At 51.2% G+C, this 13,316-nt stretch overlaps 1 protein-coding gene across 1 annotated transcript in view; it reads left to right on the plus strand.

The window, feature by feature from the left end:
- Positions 1-9,967, plus strand: part of LOC720477 (oligosaccharyltransferase complex subunit OSTC-like) — a 31,397-nt gene extending 21,430 nt beyond the window's left edge. Inside the window, exons 2-3 of the mRNA XM_077981738.1 lie at positions 7,704-7,733; positions 9,740-9,967. Of these exons, the coding sequence (XP_077837864.1) occupies positions 7,704-7,733; positions 9,740-9,944 (235 nt within the window). The 3' untranslated portion in view covers positions 9,945-9,967. The remainder of the gene's footprint in view (positions 1-7,703; positions 7,734-9,739) is intronic.
- The last annotated feature ends 3,349 nt before the right edge of the window (positions 9,968-13,316 follow it).

Raw genomic sequence — 13,316 nt, forward strand, 5'->3', positions numbered from 1 at the left:
GCCGGGCCCCTCCTCATATGCCTTATCCTGGCAGGCTGCAGTGACTCACACCTCTAATCCCAGCACTTTGGGAGGCCAAGGCAGGTGGATCACCTGAGGTCAGGAGTTTGGGACCAGCCTGGCCAACATGGCGAAGCCCATCTCTACTAAAAGTACTAAAAGTAGCTGGGAGTGGTGGTGGGCGCCTGTAATCCCAGCTACTCGGGAGGCTGAGGCAGGAGGATGGCGTGAACTTGGGAGGCGGAGGTTGCAGTGAGCCGAGGGGATCGTGCCACCGCACTCTAGCCTGGGCGACAGGCAAGACTCTATCTCAAAAAAAAAAAAAGTTAAAAAAAAAACTAAATAAAAATAGAAAGCACAGAGGACCAGCTGGAATATTTGGAAGACCAGAAAATGTACTTAAAATTCAAACTGCCTAGGCAGATAGTTCAGGTCCACCTAGCCTTTTGAATCAACACAAACCCTTCTTCCTCAAGTCCTGGAGGTTGGCAACACAAAAACACCCTGTGGAGAACCTGAAGCGTTCCCTCCCTGAGAGTTGAGTCAGTTGGATTCCAACCCCAAGATTCCTAAACATCTCAAGTTCCTAGAAAATTCTCAGAAAAAGCAAGCTGTCCTAAACCTCCCTGGCTGTACTCCCATGAGATTTCACAACCACCAGAGAATCTCCATCCCCTTGAACCTCGGTCCTCTGCCAATGTTCCTCACATCTGTTGTCCCAGCACTTTGGGAGGCTGAAGCAGGCAGAATGGCTTGAGCCCAGGAGTTTGAGACCAGCCTGGCCAACGTGGTAAAACCTCGTCTCTAAACACATAAAAGTTAGCCAGTCTCCTATACCGGTCTCAAAATAAATAAATAGATTGACATTTAAACATAAAATAAACATGAGTGTGTTAGAAAGAACCTACTGGCCGGGCGTGGTGGCTCACGCCTGTAATCCCAACACTTTGGGAGGCAGAGGTGGGCGGATCACCTGAGGTTGGGAGTTCCAGACCAGCCTGACCAACACGGAGAAACCCCATTTCTATTAAAAATACAAAATTAGCCGGGCATGGTGGCACATGCCTGTAATCCCAGCTACTGGGGAGGCTGAGACAGGAGAATCGCTTGAATCTGGGACGGGGAGGTTGTGGTGAGCTGAGATTGTGCCACTGCACTCCAAGCCTGGGCAACAAGAGAGAAACTCCATCTTAAAAAAAAAAAAACCTACTGTAGGATTTGGAGTTGAGCAATATCAGGCAGAGTCAAAGGAAGAGAAACTTCTGGATTGGGTGGTGCCAGCGGCAGATTCTATGAATAAGTATCTCAATACATCTTATCTACAGGACGGCTGACTAGAGAGAGGACAAAGCTGCAATAGATAAATGGGTGGCAGCCATTGCTTAGCCAGAGGGGAATATTTGGTGGGTTGGGGCTCAGGAGAAATGTTAAAAACAATCTTAATAACAGCATGCCGGCTCGGCGGCCCACACCTGTAATCCTAGGGGATTCCGGAGGTGGAGGGGGAGGCGGGAGGATTGCTCAGGCCCAGGAGGTGGAGGCCGCAGTGAGCTGTGATTCCAGCCTGGGTGACAGAGCGAGACCCTGTATTAAACATTATTGAGAAAAATTATTAAATGAATAACAAAAACAGGCCGGGCACGGTGGCTCACGCCTGTAATCCAAGCACTTTGGGAGACTGAGGTAGGTTGATCACTTCAGCTCAGGAGTTCAAGACCAGCCTAGGCCACATGGCAAAACCCTGTCCCTACAAAAACACAAAAATTAGTCAGGCGTGGTGGCTCGCGCCTGTAGTCTCAGCTACTTGGAAGGCTGAGGCAGGAGGATCACTTGAGCCTGGGAGGTGGAGGTTGCAGTGAGCAGAGATCACGCCACTGTACTCCAGCCTGGGCAACAATGGGAGACCCTGTCTCAAAAAATAATAACAAAAACAGAATTCCTTGGTATAACCCAGTGGTTCTCAACCAGGGTTGATTTGGGTCAACAGCTGACATTTGGCCATGTGTGCGGAAAACGTTTGGTTATCAGGACTCAAGGGGATGTCTCCGGTATCTAGGAGGTTAAGAGTATGGATAGTATGAAACATCCTTCAACACACAGGCTCTCCCCCGCAACAAAGAATTATCTATCCCAACATGTCAACTGCTCCAGGTGGAGAAAACCTGAAATAGCCTGAAAGATTGAATATATGAAGGCCAGTGGCCAGATCATCTAGGAAAATAGGGCCCTGGCCGAGTGCATTGGCGCATGCCTGTAATCCCAGCACTTTGGGAGGCATAGGCAGGAGGATCGCCTGAACCCAGGAGTTTGAGACCAGCCTGGGCAACATAGTAAGACCCATCTCTACAACTAATTTATTTATTTATTTTTTCTTTTGAGAGGGAGTCTCGCTTTGTCACCCAGGCTGGAGTACAGTGGTGTGATCTCGGCTCGCTGCAACCTCCACCTCCTGGGTTCAAGTGATTTTCCTGCCTCAGCCTCCCAAGTAGCTGGGACTACAGGTACGCACCATCACACCAGGCTAATTTTTGTATTTTTAGTAGAGATGGGGTTTCATCATGTTGGCCAGGCTGGTCTCAAACTCCTGACCTCAGGTGATCCACCTGCTTCAGCCTCCCCAAGTGCTGGAATTACAGGCTTGAGCCACCAAGCCCGGCCTCTACAATTAATTAAAAAAGAACCATGACCCCAAAATTTCTACAACCACCAGTCCAGGAAACCAAGTCACAATTTCTACAGCAATCAGACCCAAATGGCCAGGGCTTGATCCATCACTCATAGCTTCCCTAATTTTTGTGCCCACCCCTCAACCTTGATTTCAATTAGGACCAACCAGAGAAAGCCAATGTTTGCCTAAACAATCCCACAGGATCCTACTTCTGGTTTGCTCCCTGGCAGCCTCCCAGCGCCTTTGATCAGGACATATCTGAAGCCTTGGGTTTTTTTCTGCTATAAAGCTTTCTTCCTTTTCTTTTCTTTTTTTTTTTTTTTTTTTTTTTTTTTCTGAGGTGGAGTAGAACTCTCTCTCCCAGGCTGGAATGTAGTGCCGTGATCTTGGCTCACTGCAACCTCCGCCTTCCGGGTTCAAGCGATTCTCACACCTCAGCCTCCTGAGTAGCTGAGATTACAGGCATGCACCACCACACCTGGCTAATTTTTTGTTTTTGTTTTTGTTTTTTTGTAGAGATGGGGTTTCACCATATTGCCGAGGCTGGTCTCGAACTCCTAACCTCAAATGATCTACCCACTTTGGCCTCCCAAAGTGCTGGGATTACAGGCGTGAGCCACTGCGCCCAGCCATGGAACCTCACTCTTTAATGTGTGCAGGGACCCCAGTCATTCCCCCACTGTGTCGCAGTTCCCATCACAGTGCCTGTCACCAAGTATATTTTCAAAATACATTTTTGGAAGAGAGAGAGAGAAACAGAAGGGAAGGAGGTAGGAAGAGAAATGGGAGGAGAGGAAAGTGAGAGAGGGAGACAGGAAGGGAGAGGGAAGGGAGACACAAGATGGAGACAGTGGGAAAGAGACAGAGTCTGGGCGCAGCGGCTCACACCTGTAATCCCAGCACTTTGGGGGGCCGAGGCGGGCGGATCGCCTGAGGTCAGGAGTTCGAGACCAGCCTGGCCAACATGGTGAAACAAATGCCCGTCTCTACTGAAAATACAAAAATTAGCTGGGAGTGATGGTGTGTGCCTGTAATCCCAGCTACTCGGGAGGCTGAGGCAAGAGAATCACTTGAACCTGGGAGGTGGAGGTTGTACTGAGCCGAGACTGCACCATTGCACTCCATCCTGGGCAACAGAATGAGACTCTATCTCGATAAAAAAAAGAACCACTTCCTAGCATCGTTGGAGAAGGGCCTCACATCAAATCCTGTCTTCCTCCCTCTCATCACCTTCTAGCCCAGTATTTCCCCACTGTAAGAATAATAAGAATCACCTGGGAGCTGTTAAAACCCAAACTCCGAGACCAGACAGGGGCATGGTTCCCAGGTGTGGGCCTGATTTTTCCCTGGGGTTGCATTTAACAAAGTTCAAAACCCAGGAGGTACAATCAAACCCTGAGCCGTCCGGAGACTCAAGACTTCTCAGGGAAGATGAAAAAGAGAGTCCGGCCGGGCGCAGTGGCTCTTGCCCGTAATCCCAGCACTTTGGGAGTCCAAGGCAGGAGGATCTCTTGAGCCCAGGTGTTGGAGACCAGCCTGGCCAACGTGGTAAGACTCTCACCTCTACCAAAAAAAAAAAAAAAAGAGAGAGAGAGAGGAGAAGTTTCCAGAGAAAGTTCCCAGAGGAAACAGGAGGGGAAAGGCTGAGGGCCGTACCCGAGGGCCGCACCCAGCCAGCTAGGGTGTGAGTCTGTGACCCACAGTCTGGGGGGCTGAGTGTGAATCCCCAGTCCAGGGGGTATGAATATGTAGAGACGCCAGCGCTGGCCCTGCACCCAGCCTCCTTCTTGGGCAAACCATTGACTGAAGCCACCCCTTGGGTCCCCACTGTTCCTGGTCCCGACTTCCTCACCTGATGAATGGATCAGGAGGGTAATTCCCCTGCGGTGGGGCTTTTCTCACTCTGTTGTTACGTGTTCTTATAAAATGTGCTCTCCGATGTCATCTGTCATCTGTATCTCCCTAGAAGGAATCATTAGTTTATGTTTTTTTTTGTTTTGGTTTTGGTTTTTGAGACAGGGTTTCACTCTGGTCTCCCAGGCTGGAGTGCAGTGGTGCGATCTCGGCTCACTGTAACCTCTACCACTTGGGTTCAAGCGATTCTCCCACCTCAGTCTCCCAAGGCCGGGCGCGGTGGCTCACGCCTGTAATCCCAGCACTTTGGGAGGCCGAGGTGGGCAGATCACTTGGGGTCAGGAGTTTAAGACCAGCCTGGCCAACATGGTGAAACCCCCGTCTTTACTAACAATACAAAAATTGGCCACGTGTGGTGGCAGGCGCGTGTAATCCCAGCTACTCGGGAGGCTACTGAGTGAGGAGAATCGCTTGAACTCAGAAGGCGGAGGTTGCAGTGAGCCGAGATCGCGCCACTGCACTCCAGCCTGGGGACAGAGTGAAACTGTGTCTCAAAAATAAATAAATAAATAAATAAAAAATAAGAAATAAAAGAATGAGCCACAATGTCCCTTTGTTCTACAGGCCACTGTTGTGGCCTCCGCAGTTGCTAAAACCTCCACCTGCCTTGTCTATGGACGCCCATCGCGGTGATGCCATGAACACCTTCGATCCTATGGACACCAGGGTGGATTTAGCATCCAAGTCCTTGAATTCTTCCCGTGAGTATAAGCTGCCCTGGCTCAGCCCCCTTCTTTGCCAGGAACCCAATCCTTCAAACCTCCCTGAAAGACTGGGTACTTTTCGCGTGACTGCTCTAGAGACTTCATGGTGGGGTTCGAAGTTTAACCTCCAGGGTCAGCAACGTGTTAAAAAAAAAGCCACAGAGTAAATATTTTAAACATTCTCTTACACTGACACTCAGCTGAACTGGCAAAGCAGAATATCTGTGTGTCAGTGTACGTTTTATTCGGCCGTTGTTTGGGTGAGGGTCTGTGGGCAGCCCCCCGCAGCTAATGCCCTCCTGTGAGGAACAATACCTCACCGTCAAGCACAGTCTATCATGTATTCCTTTCCTTTCCTTTCTTTTTTCCTGTCCTTTCCTTCCCTTCTTTTTCCTTCCCTTCTCCTTTTTTTTTCTTTCTTTCTCTTTCTCTTTCTTTCTGTCTCTCTCTCTTTCTCTTTTCGTTTCTTTCTTTCTGTCTCTCTTCTTTCTTTCTTTTGGCACAATCTCTGCTCACTGCAACCTCCACTTTCTTTCTCTCTCTCTCTCCCTCCCTCCCTCCCTCCCTTTCTTCCTTCCTTCCTTCCTTCCTTCCTTCCTTCCTTCCGTCCTTTCTCTTTCTTTCTTTTCTTTCCCTTCCTTCCTTCCTTCCCTCCCTCCCTCTTCCTCCTCCTCCTCCTCTTTTCTTTTCTTTCGACAGGGTCTTCCTGTGTCACCCAGGCTGAAATGCCAAGATGCAGTCATAGCTCAGTGCAGCCTAGATAAATTTCCCCAGGCTCAGGTGATCCTCCCACCTCACCCTTCGAAGTAGCTAGGACCAACAGGCACATGCCACCATGCACGGCTAATTTTTATTTTTATTTTTTGAGACTGGTCTTGCTCTGTCACCCAGGCTGGAATGCAGTGGCACGATCACAGCTCACTGCAGCCTCGACAACGCAGCCCCTCTGAGCGGTCTCCCACCTCACCCTCCAGAGTAGCTGGGACCACAGGCATGTACCACCATGCCCCGCTAATTTTTTATTATTTGTAGAGGCGGAGTCTCCCTATGTTGTCCAGGGTGGTCTCCAACACCTGGCCTCAAGCAATTCTCCTGCCTTGGCTGCCCAAAATGCTGGGATCATGGGCATGAGCCACTGTGCCTGGTCTGGTCTTCCTACTTTCATCCTCCTAGTCCTTGACCTGTCCCTCTTCTAGAGTCCTCCCTCTTCATGACCCTCTCCCCCTTGTTGGGGCTCAGAAACTGATACCCCTAAATATAGCACGTTAAAGGAGCTTCAAGGGCGGGGCGCGGTGGCTCATGCCTGTAATCCCAGCACTTTGGGAGGCCGAGGCAGGCAGATCACTCGAGGTCAGGAGTTTGAGGCCAGACTGACCAACATGCAAAACTCTGTCTCTACTAAAAATACAGAAAAAGAAAATTAGTCGGGCGTTGTGACACACGCCTATAATCCCAGCTACTCGGGAGGCTGAGGCAGAAGAATCTGGGAGGCGGAGGTTGCAGTGAGCCGAGATCACACCACTGCACTCCAGCCTGGGTAACAGAGCGAGACTCCATCTCAAAAAATAATAAATAAATAAATAAATGAGCCTCAAGGTCTCTGACCTCCCCACATCATCTCTCCCAAAGCACAGGCCTTTATCTGTGTAAGAGCCAGACCTGCTAAGGGGAATAATTGTCTTTTCTTCTCCTCCCTGCGAGACAAAGAATATAACCACACCTGAACAGATCCCATCACTGTCAATGAGAACGATTTCCAGGACCCATTCATGCTCTCTAGTAATCCTTGATTGCCCTCAACGGAATTCCTCTAGCCCCCTCCCATAATCAGTTTGCCAGGAGAACATATAAGCTTCTGAACCCCTTAGGGGGTGGGTGATCACTGTGGCTCTCCCCATGCTCAGGTTAAATACATTTGTAAGTCTTTTCTCCTGCTAATCTGCCTCCTATCAGTTCTTTTCAGCCAACCTTCAGAGAGCCAAAAGCAACCTTCACCTTGACCTCAACACCCTCCCTGCCTCCTGCTTCTCCCCCTCCCCCACAACACATTCCTTACTCCTTGGGTCCCCCACTTCCAAGCATCCCACCCTCCCTGCTATATGTCAACCTCCTCATTCTCTGTTTCTATAACCCTTTTAAAATTACAGGCCCAGCCAGGTGCAGTGAAGCATGCCTGTAATCCCAGTACTTTGGGAGGCTGAGGCAAGCGGATCACTTGAGCTCAGGAGTCCTACACCAGCTGGGGCAACATGGTGAGACCCCCATCTGTACCAAATTACAAATATTAGCCGGGTGTGGGGGCACGCACCTGTATGCGCAGCTACTCGGGAGGCTGGGGTAGGAGAATGGTTTCACTCCAGGAGTTGGCAGCTGTAGTGAGCCAAGATCATGACACTGCACTCCAGCCTGGGCAATAGAGCAAGATCCAGTCTAAAAAAAAAAATTAGGTCAGGTGCTGTGGCTCACACCTGTAATCCCAGCACTTTGGGACGCCGAGGCAGGTGGATCACCTGAGGTCAGGAGTTTGAGATCAGCCCGGCCAACATGGCGCAACCGCATCTCTACTAAAAATACAAAATAATTAGCTGGGTGTGGGGTGGCGGGTGTCTGTAATCCCAGCTACTTGGGAGGCTGAGGCAGGAGAATTGCTTGAACCTGGGAGGAGGAAGTTGCAGTGAGCCGAGATCACATCATTGCACTCCAGCCTGGGTGACACAGCAAGACTCTATCTCCAATAAATAAATAAATAAATATCAATTTTTAAAAAAATGCCCGCTACTACACTTTTCCTCCCTCCCTTCCTTTTTCTTTTTTTTTTTTTTGAGACAGTTTCACTCTTGTCGCCCAGGCTGGAGTACAATGGCACAATCTCTGCTCATTGCAACCTCCACCTCCCGGGTTCAAGCAATTCTCCTGCCTCAGCCTCCGGAATAGCCAGGATTATAGGAGCTCCCCACCACACCCAGCTAATTTTTTGTAGTTTTAGTAGAGATGAGGTTTCACCATGTTGGCTAGGCTAGTGTCGAACTCCTGACCTCAGGTGATCCACCTGCCTCTGCCTCCCAAAGTCCTGGGATTACAGGCGTGAGCCACCATGCCCGGCCCTTTCTTTTTTTTAAAATAATATTCCTCTTTCACCCAGGCTGGAGTGCAATGGCGTGAGGATCTTGGCTCGCTGCAACCTCCACCTCCTACGCTCAAATGATCCTTTCGCTTTAGCCTCCTCAGTAGCTGGGATTACAGGCACGAGCCACCAATCCTAATTTTTGTATTTTTTGTAGAAACAGGGTTTTGCCATGTTCTCCAGGCTGGTCTCAAAGCAAATGGTGGTATTACAGGCGTGAGCCCATCATGGCCAGGCTCATTTTTTAAATTTGAATTGTAGGAAAACTGAGGCTAGATCGATTGGTCCTGGACATGCCCTGGAACAAACAACATTTAGCTGTGCAATGCACAGTGTCAGTGTCTGGAATTGGGGTGCCCCAGTCCCAAGTCCCAAGAAAAAGGCAAGGCAGACCGTGAATTTTGTGTGGCTCCAACTCAGTTTTCTTCATCTGTTGCTTCACTTGCAGTGCCAGACCAGAACCTCTTTGACCTAAAACTAGCTAGGATAATTAACGTTCAGTACAACTCAATACCTAACAAATTCAAAATGTAAGGAACTATCTTTAGAACTTGTTCTATATAACCATGTTATTAAGGTCTGCTGAGGCTGTTCTATCCAGCTCTTTTGTTTTTTTTTTTCTTGAGATGGGATCTCATTTTATCGCCCAGGCTGGAGTGCAGTCGCACGATCACAGCTCACTGCAGCTTCACCCTCCTGGGCTCAAGCAATCCTCCCACCTCAGCCTCCCAAAGTGCTGGGACTACAGGCGTGCACCCCTGCACCCAACTAATTTTTGTATTTTTGGTAGAGATGGAGTGTCACTGTGTTGCCCAGGCTGGTCTCCAACTACTGGCCTCAAGCCATCTGCCAACTCGGTCTCCCAAGTGCTGGGATTACAGGCGGAAGCCACTGCTCCCAGTCCCAGATTTTTATTCTCATTTATATTTCCGCAAACCTCCAAAAAAACCCCAAAGGTCCCTAGGTCAGTCAATTCCCACTAGTAAATAAGTCAGCATCTTTGCAAAGATCAAAGCAAAAGCAATTTTCCTTACCAGAGAGCCTCTTACAGGAAAGAGAGCTCTGATTTTCCATATGTTCCCCAACCACGCTAGGGTGTTCCTATGCCCTGATGGCATTTTTACTAACCCATTGTTCCATCCCTTTCCAGCCCTCCTTCCTGTAACACAAGCGCAGGTGGGAGTTGGGGACTGGTCCGCTAACTGGGTATAGAGAAAACAGATGGGTATGCTATTCTTGGTAAGGGAGCGTCTGTCCTGGGGAAAATGTGGCCTCTCCTAAGGAACCCTATCCCATTTCAAGCACCCTGATTCACTTTTTTTTTTTGAGATGGAGTCTCGCTCTGTTGCCTAGGCTGGAGTGCAGTGGTGTGATCTCAGCCTACTGCAACCTCTGTCTCCCAGGTTCAAGTGATTCTCCTGCCTCAGTCTCCCGAGTAGCTGGGACTGTAGGCATACACCACCATGCCTGGCTAATTTTTTTTTTTTTTTTTTTTTTGAGACGGAGTCTCACTCTGTGTCAGGCTGGAGTGTAGTGGCATGATCTCAGCTCACTGGCTCACTGTAACCTCTGCCTCCCAGGTTCAAGAGATTTTCCTGCCTCAGTCTCTCAAGTAGCTGGGACTACAGGCGCCTACCACCACGCCCAGATAATTTTTGTATTTTTAGTAGAAACGGGGTTTCACCATGTTGGCCAGGATGGTCTCAATCTCTTGACCTCGTGATCCACCCGCCTCAGCCTCCCAAAGTGTTGGGATTACAGGTGTGAGCCACAGTGCCTGGCCCTAATTTTTGTGTTTTTGGTAGAGATGGGGTTTTGCCACATTGGCTAGGCTGGTCTCAAACTCCTGGCCTCAAGTGATCCGTTCACATTGGTCTCCCAAAGTGTTGGGATTACAGGTAAGAGCCACTGTGCCTAGCCTCTCACATTTTCTCTCTTCCCAGATTTGGTTCAAGAATTTAAGAGCTAGGCCATGTGCAGTGGCTCACGCCTGTAATCCTAGCACTTTGAGAGGCCAAGGCAGGCAGATCACTTGAACTCAAGAGTTCCAGACCACCCTGGGCAACATGGTGAGATCCCTGACTACAAAAATTCGCCAGGTGTGGTGGCACGTGTCTGTAGTCCCTGCTATTCAGGAAGTTGAGGCAGGAAAATCACTTGAGCCTGAAAGGTTAAGACTGCAGTGAGCTGAGATGGAGACACAGCACTCCAGCCTGAGCGACAGAGCCAGACCGTGCCTCAAGAAAACAAAACAAAACGATAAACTGGAGAGCCAGAGCAGGAACCAGTCTCCTCTCCAGTCTCCAAACCTGAGACATCAGTCACACTGGCGGCTTTGCCTGCCTGCGATCTCTCTATGTGTGTTGATTCTTGCGGAACAAGGCGCTTCGAGCATCTCCTCTGCCCTATGCCCGTGACCCGGTCCCTCTTCTTGTCTCCACTGCCCCCCAAGCGGGTACATTCGCCCACCTTCTCACCTGGGACACTCTGGGCGTGGATCTCCTCACCTGCAGCGCTAGGTGTGCTCTCGGGGTCTCCACACCCCTCCACGTCCCTAACCCCTGCAAGGCTGGCCTCTTTACCTGCAAAGCCCCCGCCGCGGCCTCCTCCCTCCACCATACCCCGATGCCAGGCTTGCTTCCTGCCGCCTGCCTGGGACGCGGCAGCTTGCACATCCCCCATGCCCTCTGAAGCCCCCCCGGCGCATTCCACGCCCTCTTGCCTGACCCCTGCTTCCGCCGCCGGCATTTCCACACCCCTTCGACGCCGCCACGCCCTGGACGGAGGACTCTAGAACTGCGCGCCGGCTGCACGTCCCACAGGAGTTTCCGTGCGCCACGAGGCGCTGGCGCTCGACTCCGGGTCCATCTACCCCGGACTCGGCGACACCTTTCTTTGCCACCTGGAACCAATATCTTGGTTCCCTTTTGAGGGATCAGAACTTGTTTAATTGGAATACGGCACAATTTTGATTTTTTCTGCCGTCTCTATTCCAACTTCAAAGTTCTGCTGTCCCGCCCTGCGACAATCTTCCGGTGCCAACGCGGCAGGTCGGTATGTATATCCCATGATGTCCCCCGGGCCATGGGCCCCTAGCTAACGGGTTTCCCTTTCGCCCGCTGCCTGGAAGTATCGCCACCTCCCCCGCACCCCATCCCCCGAAAGCTCTGCAGTCACAGCCCTTCATCCAACCAGAAAGTCCAGGGCCCATCTGGCCTGCTAGACCTTGGGAAACCGCGGCTTTAGAGCACCCATTAAGAGGGGCCCAGGCCGGGCGCAGTGGTTCCCATCAGGGCACCCATTAAGAGGAGTCCAGGCCGGGCGCGGTGGTTCCCATCAGGGCACCCATTAAGAGGGGTCCAGGCCGGGCGCGGTGGTTCCCATCAGGGCACCCATTAAGAGGGGTCCAGGCCGGGCGCGGTGGTTCCCATCAGGGCACCCATTAAGAGGGGTCCAGGCCGGGCGCGGTGGTTCCCATCAGGGCACCCATTAAGAGGGGTCCAGGCCGGGCGCGGTGGTTCCCATCAGGGCACCCATTAAGAGGGGTCCAGGCCGGGCGCGGTGGTTCCCATCACGGCACCCATTAAGAGGGGTCCAGGCCGGGCGCGGTGGTTCGCATCAGAGCACTCGTTAAGAGGGGTCCAGGCCGGGCGCGGTGGTTCGCATCAGAGCACTCGTTAAGAGGGGTCCAGGCCGGGCGTGGTGGTTCGCATCAGAGCACCCATTAAGAGGGGTCTAGGCCGGGCGCGGTGGTTCGCATCCAAGCACCCATTAAGAGGGGTCCAGGCCAGGAGCGGTGGTTCGCATCAGGGCACCCATTAAGAGGGGTCCAGGCTGGGCGTGGTAGTTGGTATCGGAGCACCAGTTAAGAGGGGTCCAGGCCAGGCACTGTGGCTCACGCCTGTAATCCCAGCACTCTGGGAGGCTGAGGTGGGTGGATCACCCGGGGTGAGGAGTTTGAGACGAGCCTGGTCAACATGGCGAATCCCCGTCTCTACGGAAAAATACTAAATTTAGCAGGGTGTGGTGACGGGCACCTGTAATCCTAGGTATTCGGGAGATTGAGGTGGGAGAATTGGTGAACCCGGGAGGCGGAGGTTGCAGTGAGCCGAGATTGTGCCGCTGCACTCCAGCCTGGGCAGCAGAGTGGGACTCTGTCTTGGGGGGAATAAAAAAGGGTAGGCCAGGCCTGGCATGGTGCCTCAGGCTTGCAATTCCAGCACTGTAGGAGGCCGCGGCAGGAAGATCGCTTGAGACCAGGAGTTAAGAGACCAGCCTGGGCAATATAGTGAGACCCCTGTGTTTGTTTGTTTGTTGAGACTTTTGTGTTAAAGCAAACTAAATATGGCCTGAGAAGGACTCCGTAATTCTATGTTTGAGTCCTTGTGGATGAGCTGCAACCTAACTTAATAGGTACAAAAGATTGAAAACCTAAGTTAGGCCGGGCGCAGTGGCTCACGCCTGTAATCCCAGCACTTTGGGAGGCCGAGGCGCGCGGATCACCTGAGGTTGGGACTTTGAGACTAGCCTGACCAACATGGAGAAACCCCGTCTCTTCTAAAAATACAAAATTAGCCGGGCGTGGTGGCTCATGCCTGTAGGAGAATAGCTTGAACTCGGGAGGCGGAGGTTGCGGTGAGCCGAGATTGCGCCATTGCACACTCTAGCCTGGTTAACAAGAGCGAAACTCCATATCAAAAAAAAAAAAAAAAAAATTGCCTAACTTACGTTTCATGTGCCTGTAACCGCCACTGAGTGTTGGCCAATCCCAGCAGCCCAGCAGCTGTACTCATCCACTCACAGGCTGCTGAGCATTCAAACTGTGTTCAAATAAGGCAAACGCTGAGCGGTAACCAATCCAGCTCTTTCTGTACCTCACTTCCGATTTCTGTATGTCACTTTCCTT

The sequence above is a fragment of the Macaca mulatta genome, chromosome 19 (genome assembly GCF_049350105.2).
Source record: "Macaca mulatta isolate MMU2019108-1 chromosome 19, T2T-MMU8v2.0, whole genome shotgun sequence".
In the NCBI taxonomy this organism is placed as follows: domain Eukaryota; kingdom Metazoa; phylum Chordata; class Mammalia; order Primates; family Cercopithecidae; genus Macaca; species Macaca mulatta.